The 19,083-nt window shown below is 47.9% G+C and overlaps 2 protein-coding genes across 5 annotated transcripts in view; one reads left to right on the top strand and one right to left on the bottom strand.

Moving 5' to 3' along the window:
* Positions 1–304: 304 nt before the first annotated feature.
* Positions 305–15,200, top strand: C13H2orf49 (chromosome 13 C2orf49 homolog). 2 transcript variants are annotated; one of them, XM_059943321.1, is made up of 5 exons: positions 305–634; positions 2,899–3,065; positions 5,809–6,190; positions 8,670–8,744; positions 15,125–15,200. In XM_059943321.1, exons 1-4 carry the CDS (start codon positions 533–535, stop codon positions 8,724–8,726), a joined length of 708 nt encoding a protein of 235 aa, XP_059799304.1. In that variant the 5' UTR covers positions 305–532; the 3' UTR covers positions 8,727–8,744; positions 15,125–15,200. The 2 variants fall into 2 exon arrangements, with proteins under 2 accessions (XP_059799304.1, XP_059799303.1); XM_059943320.1 differs by lacking the exon at positions 15,125–15,200 and having other exon boundaries at positions 306–634; positions 8,670–11,575.
* Positions 15,201–18,158: 2,958 nt separating this feature from the next.
* The window catches only part of FHL2 (four and a half LIM domains 2), a 55,650-nt gene continuing 54,725 nt past the window's right edge, over positions 18,159–19,083 (bottom strand). For all 3 annotated transcript variants that reach the window (XM_059943318.1, XM_059943317.1, XM_059943316.1), the window contains exon 6: positions 18,159–18,392. In XM_059943318.1, the coding sequence (XP_059799301.1) occupies positions 18,241–18,392 (152 nt within the window). In that variant the 3' untranslated portion in view covers positions 18,159–18,240. The remainder of the gene's footprint in view (positions 18,393–19,083) is intronic.

Raw genomic sequence — 19,083 nt, 5'->3', positions numbered from 1 at the left:
AAATACTTGAGTGCCTACTATGTGCCAGGCGGTGGGGTTTCAGGGAATTAAACCCTCTGGACTTACATCATATTGAAGGAGGATTAAGAAACAAACAATAAAACGGTTAAAAAGAGAAAGCCGAGACGCTACCCGCGCCATATTTGGGATAACGTCTATCTGCCTCCCGCGCCGTCTTCCCGCGAGGCCGTCCTGGGGCTCCCATTGGTCTCTGCCCCTGACGTCACAGGAGGCGCGACCGGCCGCGACCAATCATGGACCGCTCCGTGAACTTCGCCTTTCCGTCTCTTCCCGCCAGACTGGAAACGCCAATCGTTTCCTCGGCAGAAAGACCTTTCACTTCTTTCGCCCCCGGGGATATTCCCCGGCGAGAGCCCATTCGGCACCCCAGCCGACCCTGAGAGGCGGAACGGGACGGGCGGCGCACCCAGAGTGACGACGCACCCGAGACCGCCGCGCCGGCTGGGACGTCACTTCCGGGGCGCTTCCTCGCGGGGCCTTGTGGGTAGCCGGCCGGGGTCTCCTGGCGACGATGATGGCGGGGGATGTGGGCGGTCGCAGCTGCCCCGATTCGGAGCTGCTGCTGCACCCGGAGCTGCTGTCCCAGGAGTTCCTTCTCCTCACCCTGGAGCAGGTGCGGCGCGCCGGGGCGGGCGGGCCTGCTTGGGGGAGGCGCTGGGACTTGAGCTCGCCCCGGGGCGTCCTCGGCGGCGCCGGACACACCCGCCGCCGGCGCGCCTGCCGCCGGATCGAGCCTCTCTCCGCCCCGCTCGGCCCGGCCGGGTCTCCTCACTACCCTGTCCGGGAGAGAGATGTCCTTAGAATATCAGGAACTCCCGGGAGTTAGGACTTACGTTTTTGGGTCCTGATGGCTCGGAAAGGGGAGTTCAGGCGACCCCCGCGGCCTGGATGTAAGCAAGGGCCTCCGAAGAGAGGGGTAGGTCGTAGAAGAACGGAAATGACGGGTGGTGGTCCCCGACTGCCAGGGCTGGAGGGCATCGGAGAAATCGACTGTTCTCCACTCTCACCGCGTTCAAAGATGGGGAAACTGAGTCCCAGAGAAGTGGCATTACTTCTGTGAGGTCACACCGTCGGTAGATGGTGCAGACAGGCGAACTGGCTCTCAGTGCAGCGTTTGCTCTTTTTCAGCTGGTGTGGCCTCTGATAGCAGAAGAGAAATAAGACCAAAGAAGTGATGAGTTTTGTTTAAAGTGGTAGAGAATTACTGAAAGCTTTTGGAGGGGTTTAAGTAGCGTGTTTTGTTGTTTTCCTTGTGTTTTTCCCCCTCGGTACTCCTTCTCTGGTTTCCTCAAGCTCCCCTGCTAAGTAGATTATTTTAGGGACGTCAGTTACCTTTCTTACCTGTGGTTCTCAAACTTTTTAGGTAGGTCACAGTCACCCCGGGGCTTGTGAAAACACAGACTGCTGGGCTCCATATCCAGAGTTTCAGATTCAGTAGTTTGGGGTGTGGCCTGGAAATTGCCATTTTTAACGGGTTCTGGCCGCTGGTCCAGAGACCACAGTTTGAGAACCACTGTCCTGGGGCAGTGCTTCCCTAACTAAGGTGTCTATGGATTCTGTAGGAATGTTGTCCAAGAGAATCCCTAGCGTTTCCCCATTCTTCTGAGTGAGTACAGGTGAAAATTGATAATAAAAAATGGTCCAGAGACATTATAAGAGATAAAAGAAGGAAAGTTTGTGCTTTTAAATCTTGAAGAACAAAAAGAAAGGGGATCAATTTATCAGAGGGCTGATTGGATTTGTTCTGTCAGTTTTAAACACAAATGTTTCCAAGCCTTTCTGAATTGTTGAGCCCACAATCTCCTTTCCATCCTTATTTTCCTTCCTAAATCCAACTCTGTCCGTAACTGCTCCTGTGCCTTCTGCCATATGTTTTCTGTTGAGAGTAAATCGGAAAGTGAGGTGATGCAGAGAGGGATAGTTGGACGATGACCGGGAGCCACTGAAAGGACTGGTGCAGACATGAGGGGCCGCTTGTTCTGGTGTGTGCTGTTACCAGGACCATCATCAGGAAGGCGAATGCAGCTTCCGTCCATAGGGCCATTCAAGTCTGGGTGGTGGCCTTCAGTTTAAGAAGCACTATTAGGGAAACATGGGGAGTAATATACAGGGTGAGACCTCCAGCCCGCTAATCTGATCATGATAGTAACACTCTAGATAACTTTTTGACAGGATGTAGTAATTGTTATCATTGTTTGTTTTCTTTTGTCTGGTCTCCCCAGAAGGTCCCTCATTTTCAGTTTTGTTCATAGGTTAAGATGCTGCTCCTGGAAATGGTCTTTATGCCTCCTGTGTGGGCTGAGCAGTGTGGACAGCTGTCCTTGTCGCACTGAGGACATGTGACCACTGTCTTTAAGATGAAGCTGAACCAAAATTTGAAGAGCTTAGCGTCTTTATAATACTGGTTTTTTTTGTTTGTTTGTTTGTTTTTAATTTATTTTTGGCTGTGTTGGGTCTTCGTTTCTGTGCGAGGGCTTTCTCTAGTTGCGGCAAGTGGGGGCCACTCTTCATTGCGGTGCGCGGGCCTCTCACTGTCGCGGCCTCTCTTGTTGCGGAGCACAGGCTCCAGACGCGCAGGCTCAGTAGTTGTGGCTCACGGGCCTAGTCGCTCCGCGGCATGTGGGATCTTCCCAGACCAGGGCTCGAACCCGTGTCCCCTGCATTGGCAGGCAGATTCTCAACCACTGCGCCACCAGGGAAGACCTATAATACTGTTTCTTGCAGTATCATATAGAATGTTAGGCATGTGTCTAAACGTGAAAATGGTTTTATACTTGTAATTTAAGCAGTCATGTTTTACCCTGTTAGGTAGGCAGTTGGTTAGTTATTAAAATGAGAGATGTTGTTTTGAAATTACTTTTGTTTCCTTTTCTACAGAAGAACATAACTGTTGAAAATGACATGAGAGTACACAAAGACAGTCTTACCGATCTTTATGTTCAGCATGCAATACCACTGCCGCAGAGAGATTTGCCAAAGAATAGATGGGGGAAAGTGATGGAAAAGAAAAGAGAACAACATGAGATAAAAAATGAGACGAAAAGGTACTTTTGCGTCGTTCTGGTTATCATCTTATCTTATATGACTAAACAATTTTGCTTTTCTTTTTTCCCCAGATAAACTTAGGTAAACAGTATTGACTCAGCTACTGTTTATTGAGCACCAGGTACTGTGCTGTAGCATGAATAAAACTGACAGAATTCCTTGCTCATATTTTAATTGGGAGAAGCACAATAAAAAAGTTAAGTAAAATACAAGGTATGCTACATTGTGGTAAATGCTAAGGGAAAAGTGAAACAGGGAAAGGGAGGACAATTTTACGTCAAGTGGCCAGGAACAACTTCACTGAAAAGTGACATTTCAGTAGAGAGACCTGTAGAAGGTAGAGGGCAAGCCAGCGTCCCAGGCCGAACCTGAGAACCTGGTCAGGAGTGTGTCCACACGATGTGCCAGGAACAACCCAGAGGCCATCAGGCTGGGCGGGGAGCATCAAAGGCAGAGCAGGGAAGGAGGTGCACAGGGTTGAGTGCAGGAGGTTGTCAGTCGTTGTAAGAACCTTGGCTTTGCTCTGAGATGAGAAGCCATTGGAGAATTTTGAGCAGAGTGATGACACCATCTGATGTACATTTTAAGAGGTTTATTTTGGCTGCTGTACTGAGAAATGATTTAAGGTTGGGGGAGGGGAATGGGGAAACCACTTAAGGGGTTGTGCTGTAATCCTAGCAGCAGATGGCAGTGACTTTGACTGAGGTGGTGGACTTGGTAAGAAGCGGTTGGGGTCTGGATGTGTTTTGGAGGCAGAGCCAATAAGATTTGTTGAATTGTCAGAAAAAAGTGGAGTCAGATAAGACTCTGAGGTCTTTGAATAAAACAGAAATGAAGAGATGGTCGTGTAGCTTCAGGTACACTATTTTAAAGTTTTAAATTCCAGAAAATTTTTTATAAAACCACAAGCAAGTGAATTTCCTTTTATAAAGAAAGTTACATTTAACTAATCAGTGTAGTTGGTTAGTGAGGACCAAGTATCCTAAGATCCCTAAATGGGCTAATTATTTCTTTTCTTGTGTCTGTTTATCACAAGTGGGTGCTCTTGATTAATTGCTGAATTTCTTTTTAGAGCCTTACTGTCACAGGCAGTGCACTAGAGAAAGTGGGAGGAGATGGAGTGAGAGGGCTGCGTGAGGAGAATGCCAGCTCTGAGTTAGTGGCTTTACTCTCTAGGTACAAAGAAGAATTCATGACTGATAGGGAGGTTGTTCCCCAAGTCCGAGAACAGCTGAAGAACGTGACGTGTGTGCTCATCTGTGTATAGTGTTCTGGAGAATAGATATGGGTACAGTCTCACTGTTGATCAGGAACACATTCGGTTCAGGGTGAGCAGCATTTTAACTCTGTGGTTACAGGCCGTGTATGAGTGTTAACTGTGGTAAATCTGTGGATTATGCCGTGTATACCTTTAATTTATTTTTGGTGACCCTTACTAAGAAAGTATTTTCTTCTTGACCTGCACATTCAGGCACATTGTCGTAAGCAAAGCTTTCAGTACTGTTATGTTTTACTCCCTATGGTAATCCCTCTTAATTCCTCTATATCATTTTGGAAAGGATCTTTGACTGTTTGTAAACATCACAGTTTGGCTCTCAAATCAGAGCATTAAAGCTGGAAGGATCTAAGAGACCATCAGGCCTTTTTGAATTGCTTGTGACTTTCGCCGGAGGAGCTGAGCTCCAGAGGTGCTGTGATGTCCCCCAGGGCACACCACGCCAGGCCCGGCTCTCTGGTGCAGTGCTTCTCAAACTTCAGCGTGCTCCTGAGTCAGGCTGACCTCTCCCCAGCTGGAGAGTCCTGCCCTCAGTCCTGCTGTCTGTTGCCCTCGGAGGTGGCGGTGGGTGGACGGTGAGCTTGTTTTTCATCTTCTACCAAATGGTGTTCACTGGTGGCCTAAGAATTGGTGAGTTTGGCCAGTCACCTAGGGTCTGGCTAAAGTGCAGACTCTCAGTCAGTACGGATCACAGCCCCAGCTGCTGCGATTCTTTCGAGCTCCCGAGATGGCGCTGGTGCTGCTGGCCCCTGAGCGGCGAAGCCCAAGTGTCCTTCCCGACGACTCAAGTCCTTTTAACGTGTTTATTTTAAATAAACAAATCTATGTTTCATTTGAGGTATAATTAATAATGAACAAATGAATGCTTTTATTATTAATCTTTATGATTAAGAGTGGCAGTTAGGTTTTCGGAAGCTAAATGTGAAGACTTGCCAAGTTATAAACTTAAAATTATACAGATGTTACAGTTAGTTTCGAAGATGCCGTGGCTTTAAAGACCTTTAACGAATGGAGTAGGATGTCCTGTCCCATCGTCTGTAGACTGCCATTATGGTAGTTTAGTATAGTTTTATAGTCTGTTTCCTTTCTAAATAATCATTGATACATGGGTAAGATAACCCTATCAATAGGATGGTGATTTTTAAAAATAAAAAAAAAATTTTTTTTGTTACTAGGAAATCCTGTTTTAAGTTTTGGGGTTAGTTGGTGGATTGATGCTTTAAAAATAACTGTGTATACATGAAAGGTAACTGTACATTTTTGTCAATAAATATTTTAAACTTAAAAGCACTGGAAAATTATCATTTCACTTAAAGTAAACATAGAAAACTGCATTTCTGGTAGCCCTACTTCCAGTAGTCCTACTTATCAATAAATCTTTTTCGGTCATTGTTTTACCTGTGAGTCCCAGGGAACTGGTTTGCTGTCCAGAGGGTATTTTTCATGACACATCTCTCCGATTTCAGGAGTAGCACCGCAGACGGGTTTCGGAAAAGACCCCTCATCGTGTTTGACGGGAGTTCAACAAGTACAAGCATAAAAGTGAAGAAGAGCGAGAACGGAGACAATGACCGACTCAAGTCCCGGCCTCAGGCCGGCGCTACCAGTAATGCCTTTCGAAAATTGTCAGATTCCTCTTCAGGTGTTTCACCCCTAATTTTGTCTTCCAATTTGCCTACGAACAATAGAATGGAACACAATAATAATGACACTAAACAGAACCATGACTTAATGCATAGGAAAAGTCCTTGCGGCCCCGTGAAGTCGCCGCCTTTGTCGCCTGTAGGAACTACTCCAGTGAAGTTAAAGCGAGCCGCTCCCAAGGAGGAGGCCGAGGCCGAGGCCGCGGTGAGTGTGGACAGGAGATGTGATCGTTCTCCAGCCCGTCAGTGATCCGTCTCACTTGTACATCTCATTTCTCGTGTGTTTGAGCCCTGGAATCCATGATGATAAGCTAATGTTTCTTAAAGTGCACTCAGTTTATTTCTGCTTAAAATGTGTAAAGAGAGTGTCTCTTAGGCCCTTTTCCTAGATTTTCCTCACTTAGATCCTTTAACTATCTTGGAACTAAAAGAGAGAAATAGTCCCTTGTTAGCAAGGCTTAGAATGTTAACTCAGTTGTCCAGGGTCACGCATTTATGAAGTAGCATTTTAGAGCTTGACCTTAAGTCTGTTTTGCACTTACCTTAAAATCACACCAGAATCTCTAGGATTTACCCCTTGCCTCCCCTACCCCTCACATGTACCTATCTTTAGAAGGATGGAGTCTCCTCCGTTACGCTCTACTAGACTTACCATTTGGATGCTTGGATTTCGTACGGCAGATTTCTATAGATAACATGGTTTATTTTGAGTTTAATTATGAGATTTTACATATCTATATATATTTGATCTTCCCATAGTCTTCTCAGAAAAGTGATTTCACTTTTAAACATCCAGCAGTTTTATAGCTTTTATTCCTTATTTTAGTTCATTCAGGCTGATATAACAAAAAATACCATTGACTGGGTGGCTCAAACAATAAACATTTATTTCCTATGGTTCTGGAGGCTGGAAGTCCAAAATCAAGGCGCTGGCAGATTCAGTGTCTGGTGAGGGCCCACTTCCTGGTTCAGAGTCAGCTGCTTTTCACTGTGTCCTCACATGGCAGAAGGGGCAAGGGAGCTCCCTGGGGTCCCTTATGGGGGCACTAATCCCCTTCATGAGGCTCCACCCTCATGACATAAGCGCCTCCCAAAGGCCCCACCTCCAGGTACCATCACATCGGAGATTAGGTTTCAACACAAGAATTTTGAGGGGACACAAACATTCCATCCATAGCATTCCTGTAAGTATACTTTGGCTTTATTATCATCTTCAAGTTGTGTGTCAAAGGGAGCAAAACTCTGAGTGGTTCAGACCTTCTAAAATAGCAGATCCGGGGCTTCCCTGGTGGCACAGTGGTTAAGAATCCGCCTGCCAATGCAGGTGACACGGATTCAGGCCCTGGTCCGGGAAGATCCCACATGCCGCAGAGCAACTAAGCCCGTGCGCCACAACTACTGAGCCTGTGGGCTAGAGCCCGCGTGCCACAACTACTGAGCCTGTGCTCTACAGCCCACGAGCCACAACTACTGAGCCTGTGGGCTAGAGCCCGCGTGCCACAACTACTGAGCCTGCGAGCCACAACTGCTGAGCCCACGTGCCTAGAGCCTGTGCTCCACAACTACTGAGCCTGCGCTCTAGAGCCCGTGAGCATTAACTACTGAAGCCCATGCGCCTAGAGCCCGTGCTCCACAACAAGAGAAGCCACTGCAATGAGAAGCCCGCGCACCCCAACGAAGAGTAGCCCCCACTTGCCGCAACTAGAGAAAGCCCGCACACAGCAACGAAGACCCAACACAGCCAAAAATTAAATTAATTAATTAATTAAAAAAAAAAAAAAACTAAAATAGCAGACCCTGGAAAAAGAAAGCTGCTCTGTATCTGAGCCGCCCAAAGTTCTTGTGTTAGTTCTTCATTGACTCCTTTCAGCAACCCTGTGAAGGAGGTACAATAGCTTTTCCCATTTCACAGATGAGGGGAAAGAAGCTTAAATAATTTAAATAACCTTGTCCAGGTTCCAGAGTCAGTAAGTGGCTGGCCCGCAGTTTGAATCCAGGTCTGTGTGGCCTCAGCGGACGCACTTCTGAGGGCACCACGCTGCCTCTGCCCTCATTCTCTCACTCCTGTGGGACGAGGAGGGGGTGTCGGAAACGAGCGGGAAGAGCAGTCCAGACCTTGAATATTGGGATAAGAGTGAGCTTTGAGGATTTTTTTCTCCCCCAGTCTCTTGGAAAGCATTTTTCTACTCAGAAAGCTTTTACTGTTTCTGAGGTGTGATTTTTTTCTCTTTTAAATCTTGTATTAAGGTCTTAGATTGTGAGGTTGGGAGGAGATGGGCTCGGCAGGGAGGAAGCAGGTCTGGAGCAGTCAGTGGTTCTCAACTCCGAATGTGCCTGAGGTCACCTCGAGGGGCTTCCAGAAAACCTGGCCCGAGTCGGAGCCTCGTCCCAGCCACCTCCCGTGGGTGCTGACTGAGTTGCTTCTGCGATAGGGCCCAGGCCTGGGCATGTTGGTCAGTTGGTCAACTTTACCGTGGGTGAGTCTGCAGGGTAAACACCTGAGAACCACCGCTGGCAAAACGGGAGCCCGGGGCTCGCCTTCTTTCCTCACCTTCCCCACCAGATGGCAGCAGTGCCCCACCGTTTCTGCATCAGTGGTCAGGCTTGGTGGTTTAAAATGTGCCTTTTGGGTATTCTCTGACATGTCTGCAAGTGTAAACTGACTTCTTCTCATGTCTTTTCAGAATAACCTGAAGCCCCCAGAAGCAAAGAGGAAGATACAGCATGTTACATGGCCGTGAAGGAAAGTTTCCAAAAATGTAAATATAACTGTAACTGTAGTTTTTCAAACAAGTTCACATTTACTGACAGTATTTACAGAGATCCTGATTATTGTGGAATTTTCTTAAGAGGTTTAAATTAGGTTCAAAATAATAAAGTCCTTTCCTTTCCTTTTTCCCTCCTTTTCCTTCCTTTGGGGGGAACAAATCTTGCCTTTCATGCTCCTATTAGGAAAGAGTTTCTTTTTAAACAAATGGTTTAGTATAAGTCATTTATATTGGCCCTACTCAAATAATTAGCTGCAAGTCTGGTATAAAGCATTTGATGAATTTTAGGAATTATTCGCATTAGTCTCTTTTGGTCTTTGGGGAAATTTGAGGTTTTTTAAACTCGGATATTTTAGAAGTTCACAATTTTCATTTCTTTTCCCAAGCAAAAGAAAATAACAGTTCATTGCAATATTCTAGTGAATTCTGCCAAACTCCTCCTCAAGGTTCCCCATGGAAAGCATATTAGTAGTGCTGCCAATAAACTGTTCGGAATATACAGATGAAATTGCTGTTCTTTAAGTGCTTGTGTTGCCTCTTTCCATAAACTCGAAAGGGAAACGGGCGCTTGCTATTGCTCCTTCCCGTTTATTGTGAATTGATTTCTTGTGAGTAGACCGGCCCACCCCTTGGACGCTCCTGTCACGTGGCAGCCCTGCTCCTCTTCTCACGGCGGCTCTGACCTCCCTCTCAGCTCTGGTTTCACTGTCTCCTGGGAGCTTAATCTTTTCCAAATGAGGCCGACTTCAAACTCTGCAGGGGAAGTAATCACTTTAGAGGTGGTACCTGATGGCAGAAAGCTTACAGGATAGGAAGGGTGGGTAGAATTCTAGAACCTGAGAATCCAGGAAGCCTGGCAGTGAGGGGAACTCGGCGCGACGTGCAGTCGGCAGAAGGGGGGTTGCTGAGTCGGAGGTCACGAGAGAGCAGCACGGGGGCAGGGGCCCGTCACCCGCGGAGGCACCGCCGAGGTTTCGTTGGTGTTAAGTGGTGTCACTCCAGTTGTGTAGCAGAAGTCAGCGGGGAGCTAGGCTAGCCCTCACGTTCACGAGTTCTGGTGTCCACTTCCTGCTGTGTATTTCTAACCAAAGCCAAGGGTACTTTATACTCTTCCCTTGTACGACTGATCTTCGAATGGGGTTTGCCTTTCAACACTTTTTAGAGCAATCCATTGCTTTTTTGATATGTTAAAACAAGCATTTTAGTTCAGCTATTGAATAGCCTTACAAAAAATTAATTCAGCCTTGCAGGTAAGTACTGTACTAAAACTTTAACCCTGCAGTTTTTAGCCTTTCTGCCTTTATCCAGACTATAAATCCATACCCGTAAGACGAAACTGAAAGACACTGAGTGTGGCATAAGTTGTTAATGTTACGCTAAATTGTTAAATGTTTGGTTGTCTGCAGGGCTGATATTTGGAATATTGTTGAAGGACAGCCATAATCCTATACACAGCTGTGTTAAGGGAGATTTTAAAAGTGCAGATTTCAAGGTAGAATGACAAATTATATTCTACATTCTGTTGTCTCTTCTGCTTCCATCTGCATTTCTCTCTTAGTTAAGAGAGATTTAGCCATTTGACAGTTTTAAGTCAGTGGAAACTTGTTTTTAGTTACTCAATAAAATTAATTTTTAATTTGTGTATTTAACTTACAGAGTAGGTTGGTAATAACAGCTGAACTGTGTAACATTGTTGCTTCAAATTGAAGTTTATATTATGAACATTCAGAATCAGTGCTCATATAGTAGCATATTATTGAGCTATCTTGAGTTTGAAAAGTGGGGAAGCCTCAACCCTGTGCTGTGTGTCACGTACACTGACATCCGAGCGCTAGGCCTCCTTGCGGTGCGCGGACACAGCTCCATGGGCGGTGGTAGGGCTCCGAGGTGGTGCCTTGTGGGCTTGAGAGCTCCCAAGGCCTTGATGTGAACGGCGCACACCTGGACTACCCCTCGCCCCCTAATGTGGGCTGATCTGGTTGCTTGGATTCCTTCCTGGGGTCAGCGAAGGGCAGTCGGTCGAGTCAGGCGGCTCCCGGGGAATAGGCATGTGTCCACTTCCTGCCCTTAGCAGGTGGTCTCGTTCTTTTCTTCCTCCTCCTCTTTGTTCCCTGTTTTCCTTTTTCTTACTCTCCCCTCCCACAGTGCAGTTGCTCTGCCCCTTCTCTGTCACCCTGTAGATCCTGAGCTCCAGGCTTAGGTTTACAAGTCGCATTGCTCGGCCCGCTTGTCGCTGGGGCTGGAGCTAGGCGAGCCCCGTGCTTCTTGAGGACCACAGACGCTGCCGCGGGGGTCTGCGAGTCTCAAGGCCCTGCAGCACCGGGCGCTGAGTTGCCGCAGTGGCTCTGGAGGCGGGGCGGTTTACCAGGGCCCACTCACTGATCTGGGCGGCTGCCAGGCCCTCTGCAAGGCTGGCTCAACTGCTGCTGGGAGGCTGTAGTATTTCTGCTAGTATTAAAATTCTTCAGGATTGCAGGTATTGTTTGAAAGAGTGTTTTGGTTAACTTAAGTTTTGAGAGGTGATTCTAAAACTGATCTAGAGACTCATTTAATAGCAACAACCTGTTAAAAACTTACATTAAGTGAAACTGCCAGTGGATTAAATCGTATGTATGTAAGAGCTTCCTTTGTTTACTACTGTGGGACCTCAGTAATTCTGAGGCTCCAAAATGGTCAAAACGTTCTTAAGTGTGCTCTTTTATTAAATGCTTGTGCAGGTTTTGTAATTCGGTACAGAAAGTTTAACCTTGTAATGTCCATTTTTGTATGTAAAAAGTCTTTTAAGGAGGCTTATCCTTATTTAAATAAAAGGAATAAAATTATTGAGTAGGTTTCTCATTCACAAAAAAAAATAAAATGGAAACGCACTCTGTAGTGATTTGATCTCTTTCTGTTTCACTAAACTATGTCAAAAAGTGTTACTTATTCTTTATGTACAGCCTCCTGTACCCAGATCAGCTGGGCTCCGCCCTGGTGCCAACAGTCCGGCCACGTCTTGGGCCTGCGGGAGGTGCTGGGTCGCCAGGGCGGCCTGCCGCACGGCTGACTCGCTGGCGGCCACTGCACTTCGTGGGATGGAGACGCCGTCCCCCGAACCTGTCCTGTGGAAGCTTTCCTGCCCGGGGTGGGGGGGGCGGTGGGGACTGACCAGAGATTCGGTCGAGGGGTTGTTTGTGTTTGGAGTGATCTTGAAGAAGTTAATGTTTTTTACTGGTATCTTACTGTTGGAGACTGAAGCTCTAAATTAACTAATTAACTTGGAAAAGCCTCAGGTAACTTTCTACCTTGAACTTGAAAGTAGATCTTTCATTTTTTGTCTGGACAGAAGAGACGAAAAAATCTCATTTCCATTTAGATGGTTTTTTACGCAAGTGCCCTCTGCTGGCTCACATGCTCTGTGCTGTCGGTGCTGACCTTGGTTGTCTTCCCTACTGTGGCAGAAAAGCTAAAGACGTGAGTTAGTAAGTTCCTGCTCAGCGAATGATGGATAATCGTAATGACGGGAAGAAAACCAGTCATCAAACAGTTGAGGGAAGGGGGGAGGGTGAGGAGTGGTTAGGGAAGGCGGTTTGGGAAAGCTTTCGGGAAGAGCGTCCTGTTCGCGGTGGGTTTTAAAGGGCTGCGTGGTCTTTATTGCTCCTGCCGTCAAAGGCGGGATCCGCGTCCCACCGCTGGGTGTGGGCTGGCCTGGTAGTTTGCCTTGATCAAACCACTGCTTTTCGCTCTTGGAGCCCTGCGGCAGCCGTGGGAAAAGCCTGCCGGAGAAACGTGTCCCATCCCGCAGCCAGCACTAACCCCCAGACCTGGGACTGCTTGTCACCCTTCCCCACTTGCTGCCAGGTGAGACCAGCCCAGGCAGCTGACTCAGAGTCATGAGGGGGCAGAGTGAGGGGTGTACGAAGCCACTAGGTGTTGGGGTGCTTTGTGCCTAGCCCTGGATAACTCAGATGCCAGCCAGGGGCAGAGTGGAGCCCTGAGGCTGGACAGGATTTCATGGCAGAAAGGCTGGTGTGGCTAGGGTCAGTGAGAGAGTGGGGAGGCTAGTGTGAAATGACCCCAAAGCAGGGGGCAGGAGCCAGACCACACAGGACTTAAACGGGCCATGTAAGGACTTTGGATTTGATTCTAAGAGCCAGTTTAATGAGAAGACTGAAATAAGACTAGTTCAATAAGTATATATAATAGACCTAAACATTTTTTTATCTAATAAAATTATCTAAGTTTTTGTTTTTGTTTTAGCATATTTGAATTAAAATATTCATTTTAAAAATATGGCTAATAATTAAGTCTTAGGAGAGACTAAAATACCAGTTAAGGTAAAAGATAGTTTTCATAAATATAAAAACACCATCATCTAGCTAAGCCTTCTGTTAATATCTATTCTGCCTTGCTATATAATTTTTTTAAATAAACCTTTTATTTTAGGTAAGTTTTAGATTTATGGAAAAATCACCAAGATAGTACAGAGAGTTGCCATATACTACACACCCAGTTTCCCATGTTACTGCTATACGTTAGTGTGGTATATGTGTTGAAATCCATCAGTATTGATATATTATTATGGACTAAAGTCCATAGATTTATTCAGATGTCCTTAGTTTTGTTTTGTTTTCTAATTTGTTTATTTATTTATTTATTTTTGGCTGCGTTGGGTCTTCACTGCTGTGCACGGGCTTTTCTCTAGTTGTGGCGAGCAGGGGCTCCTCCTCTTTGCGGTGCACGGGGCTTCTCACTGTGGTGGCTTCTCGTTGCAGAGCACATGCTCTAGGTGCATGGGCTTCAGTAGTTGCAGCATGTGGGCTCAGTAGTTGTGGCTCGCAGGCTCTAGAGCACAGGCTCAGTAGTTGTGGCGCACGGGGTTAGTTGCTCCGCGGCATGTGGGATCTTCCCGGACCAGGGCTCGAACCCGTGTCTCCTGCATTGGCAGGAGGATTTTTAACCACTGCGCCACCAGAGAAGCCCAGGATTTTTCCTTTTATCTTTGGCTTTCAACATTTTGACTGTGATGTGTCTGGGTATGGATCCCTTTGCATTTTTCCTACTTTGAGTTTGTCATGCTTCTTGGATGTGTGTTTTTATTTTTTTATTTTATATTTTTGGCTGTTCCCCAACCAGGGATCTTACAGCATGCCGGATCTTAGTTCTCCAACCAGGGATCGAACCCGTGCCCCCTGCAGTGGAAGTGCAGAGTCCCAACCACTGGACCACTGGGGAAGTCCTGGATGTGTATTTTTAGATGAATGTTTTTCATTGAACCCGGGGGAGGTTTTTGGCCATTAATTCTTAAATATTTTTTCCGTCCCTTTTCTCTCTTCTCCCTGGTGCTCCCGTTACGCATATGTTGGTTCACTTAGTGATGTCCACATTTCTCTGTTCATTTTCCTTTATTCTTCTCTGTTTTTCAGTTTCATAATCTTTGTTGATCCATCTTGAAGTTCACTGGTTTTTTATCTTCTCCCAACTCAAATCTACTATTGACCCCTCTAGTGAATTTCTTCATTCTGGCTGATATACTTTTCCACTACTGAATTTCCACTTGATTCTTTTTTATCATGTTTATCTCCTTTTTGGTTATTCTTTGTCTGATGAGTGATTGTTCTCACACATATTCCTTCAGTTCTGTAAATGTGGTTTCCTTTAGTTCTTTGAGCATGTTTTTTGGGGGTTTTTTTGGTTTTTTTGGTTTTTTGTCTGCGTTGGGTCTTCATTGCTGTGCAAGGGCTTTCTCCAGTTGCGGCGAGCAGGGGCTACTCTTCATTGCGGTGCGCGGGCTTCTCATTGTGGTGGCTTCTCTTGTTGCAGAGCACAGGCTCTAGGCATGCGGGCTTCCGTAGTTGTGGCACGAGGGCTCGGTAGTTGTGGCTCATGGGCTCTAGAGCACAGGCTCAGTAGTTGTGGCGCACGGGCTTAGTTACTCTGCAGCATGTGGGATCTTCCTGGACCAGGGATCGAACCCGTGTCCCCTGCATCAGCAGGCGGATTCTTAACCACTGTGCCGTCAGGGAAGCCCCTCTTTGAACGTGTTTATAACACACGTTCAGCAGTGTTTGGTTGGAGGGTCTGTGTAAGCACCTTGAGCTAGTAGGACCTCTGCCCTTTGCTGAGGAGCTGGTGTGGCTTGGAGAATGCTTCCAAGTCTGTTCACGTCCCACTCTGGCTGCTCTTGAGTGGGTGGGTGCAGCCCAGCGCATGCCCACAGCCTCCGGGCCCCCAGGGCTAAGTGGGATCCCAGGACCGCACTCCTCAACTCTTTCCCCAGTTCTTTCAGTTACACTTGAGGCCTGCCTGCCGTTTTGCTTTTCGCTTAGTATCATGGAGCCACCAGCCCCCTCTCGACTGCTTGCCACCAAGATCTCTGTTGTTTTTGACAGTCCCCTGCGGCAGATTTCTCCATTCTTGGTACGAGATGGTGCCCTCCTGCAGAGGTTCACAGAGCCTGCCTCCCCCCTGGGGCTGGACAGTGTTGGCTTCTCCTAGAGTTAACACTCCTTCTCCCAGGTAGGTGCTGGGGAAGTGGGGGGGTAGCCCCTGGTCTTCTCAGACTGCCCCCCTGAATGTGGAACCTTCACCCCATGAGAGGTTGCAGCCCCGGAATTCTCAGCCTATCTCCCCTGGGGCAGCGCCCTCGACCACAGGAGCCCTTCCCTTCCGGGCAGCACCAACCTGGAGCAGAGCTTCTGCCACGTGACACTGGGGAGTGGGGGTAGGGTGGGATCAGCTGGGGCTCAAATGCCACAGACTTCACTGGTCTCGTTAACATGCAGTCGACTTTCCTGAATAAATGTTTCTCCACGTGCTGTACGCCTCTAGGGACATTTTCAGAGACTTTACGTTATTTAGTTTGTATACAGTTTCCCCAGCTAAAGGGTTGTTTCACTGGGCAGAGGGTCAGCTGAGCCCAGCTGACCTGGGCTGATGGTGGTGCACACCACCATCCAAAGTTCCTCCTCAAAGAAGTCAGTTCTTTGAGGCTTGGCTGGGCTGCTTGGAGTCCGGTGGTTCAGCCAGAGATCTGTAGGGATTTCACACACATAACTTGGGGCTCTCCTTTCTAGAATTTTCCATCTCACTTTCCAGAGGCTGTGGGTCCCAAACCCTGGCCTCTGGTTCTTCAAGCCGGTGAGACTGCAGGTTTTCTAACAGAGCTGTAGCTGCCCTGTGGGGCCTGCCCTGACCTAAAAGCCCTAAGAATGGGAAACCTGCCGGTTGCCCTCTTCTTCCAGGGCCCACGCCCCTCAGTGTCCCCCTGCTGTGGGTCATACTCCAGTGTTCTCAGATCTTTAAAAATATTCTGTGCAGAGTGGTTGTTACTTGTGGGAGGATTATTCCAATAGGAGCTACTTCCTAGACATGGAACTCCCCTAACCGTTCATTTAAGGTTGGGTAATTCAACGGTGGCTGTGTCTAGTGGCCCGTGGTTATCATGAGGGGCCGGTGAGATGCTCCATCACAAGATTTAGGCAGCTTTTACTGTTCTAAAACATTTTGCTATTTTTATCTTAAAAAGCACATCTGCAAGGATGCTTTTACTTTTGTATCATAAAGTAGAAGAAGCCGGCAAAACAACTCACAAGGGATGGGGGGCGTTATTCGTTTTAAGCAAAGCCTCCAGCTGACTGTCCATCCAGACGCCTGTCTCAGCCGTGATCAAGGGTTTCCCGCGCCGACCAGCGCTCAGGTCAAGAAACTGACTTCACACATGCTCCGCACAGATGGGACTTGATTTCTACCAGATGTTTCTGTTGCAGAGCCTATCATTTTATCATATTGCATTGTCTTAGAAAACTCAGGACAAAAAGTCACAACTGTTACTATAAACAGAGAAGCATGCAATGCCCTACCTCATAAATTGGCTCAGTGCTTCCCAACTGTAAACTGCTCTTTCCAAGACGAGTTTACAGACTCCTGCCAGGCTAGGGGCTCTAAGTGTTAAATCTTTTTTTTTTTTTCACTTTTATTGGCATTTATTTCTTACGGCATTTATTCCCGGGCCATACGCTTTTGTTACTTCAGTTTCTCCTGGGATACCTTTTTCTCCTGTGCAGCCGCCTCTTCTGGTTGGGGATGGTCTGCTCTTTTTCAGTGAGGATCATCCACTGTGGCAGGGAGAGCTCATGTACGGGTTGATCCCACCGTGAGCTCTGTATGTCCTGCGCCACATCTTGGGGGCTTTGTTCACCTGGATGTGCTCAGTGACCAGAGAATCTACATCCAAGCCCTTAAGTTCAGCATTACTTTCTGCATTTTTGAGTGAGTGCAGTAAAAATTCAGCACTCCTTTTGGGCCACCAACCTTGCATCCAGCCCCACCATTTGGCCTGGGCACACCTACCAACTCCACCATTCTGACGACGGAATGGCACACATTGCTTCCGTCAAGTGACATCCTTCAGATATTTTGGTGGCTTTTTGGATATGCATACCCTTAACGGCCTGGGCAGTTTCACGCATGTTCTTAAAGTGAACACGAAGATTTGGACCTCTTGATTTGCACAATGTTATGGGGTTTTCTGGGTCAAGTGAGTAGCGAACCAGTTTTAGAGGTTTACCGGAAAAAAGTGTTATTCTGATAGCAGCGATTCTCTCTCTCTTTACTGTCTTTCTTTTCAGAAACACTCACTGAAATCTCCCAGGATGCCCTCAGGTGCTCGGGTGTTGATAACTACACGGGCGACCAAGATGTCATTTCTGGCCTCGAGGTGCCTGTGTCCCTCTGCACCCCTCCACTTACGGAGGAGAAGGCAGGCCACTGTCAGGTCCGGGCCCATGATGATGGGAGGGCGCCGAGCTCTGTCCAGAAAAGTGACCCCATGCTGCCTGCGAGGCCGTTAGCCCATGTGCGGGGCCTGTGTCACTGCATCAAAGGCGGAGCACTGAATTCCAAGAGAAAGAAATTCCAACTGAGACTTTCTCTTAAATAAAAGGTGTGACGCCGTTTCAGTCGACACCCACCCAGCCCGCCAGAGTGATCAGTGGCACCCGTGGTAAAGCGTTATTCGTACTCAGAGCCTGAATGCTGCATCAGCACTTCACACACTGCGCCTGGCAAAAGATTTTGCTCTGGGTAACTTCATTGTAAGCCACATAATCTTGCTTTGGGCCCCGCACGACAGGAAGTTACACTGTTGCAAATACCAACTCTTCATCACCTTACGTAGCTTGGAAATGTTCAAGTTCGTGACACATTCATTGCACTTACTTAAAAGTTAAATATGCAGTGAAAGAAAAGCGTTTATAAAGGTATCACTCAAAAGGATTTTTACACTTTGATTGGCCTCGCCTGATTACAAACACTCAAAACCCTCTTCCCGCCTCAGGCTTCCATGGCTTTCCTCCTCCTCTAACAGAACGAGCATAACGGGTAGATGAAGGGTGTAAACAGGCGTGAATGCCGCTGAGCAGCGCGGAGGCGAGTCCCCAGGTGGCTGGTGGAGCCAGGTGCAGCGCGAGCAGGGGCTTGGGGGGCTGCAGGGGGGTCGGGGAGCGGCTCAGATGTCCTTCCCGCAGTCGGGGCACAGGATGTCGTCCCTCTCCGTGAGGAAGCCTCGCCCCACCAGCGACAGCGAGCACTTCTTGCAGTTAAAGCAGTCGTTGTGCCACTGCCGCTCCTCGAAGGAGATGTACTTGGTGCCTCCCAGTCCTGTGGACGGAGGACAAGGACACGGATGAGGACGGGGGGGGGGGGGGGGGTGGCGGGGGGGAGAGGAGTCCTGCGTGGACCCGTTCAAAGCCCGGCTGGTGCGATATGATCAGCGCTGGGCTCCACGTTTAAATCCCATCCTGTGCTCAGGTCGGGGAGCTCCTGAACCGCAGGAGAAAGAGACAGACGGGCTCCACAGCTACATGACAATCACCATAATTATAAGAAGCCTGCGGGGTGTGTGTGTCCCTCCCACCCAAGTGAAACACCTGAGTCACAGAGCCGATTTCTCCCACCCCTTCCTTCCCTGGGTGACTCAGGTCTGGTGCTCAAAAATTTGGCGATTTAATGAATGAGGCGCCAAAGGGAGCACAGACGAGGAAGATGTGAACTGTCTCTGGAACTGCCCAGAACGGCCTCACGAAAGAGACGCTACGTGGGCGGGGGACAGAGGGATGGGCACGCCTGCTGCGGGAACAAGCCTCAGCCATGCACGAGACTCGGAGGTCTAGTGAGGGTGGTGGAACGTGAGAGCGGGTTAGGAGGACGTGTGCGCAGTGGAGAAAGCCATCCTTCACCAAAACAACGGAAGCAGGAACTCATTTCAGTTGGGGTGTCTGACTCTGTCTGATGTCTACTTCTTATCAAATGTTTAAGGTATGTTGGCCACCTGTTACAACACAGGTGGTCT

Source organism: Balaenoptera ricei, chromosome 13 (genome assembly GCF_028023285.1).
Source record: "Balaenoptera ricei isolate mBalRic1 chromosome 13, mBalRic1.hap2, whole genome shotgun sequence".
Lineage (NCBI taxonomy): Eukaryota > Metazoa > Chordata > Mammalia > Artiodactyla > Balaenopteridae > Balaenoptera > Balaenoptera ricei.
Note: the sequence above shows the minus strand (reverse complement) of the source record. Positions and strands in the feature narration are given on the sequence as shown.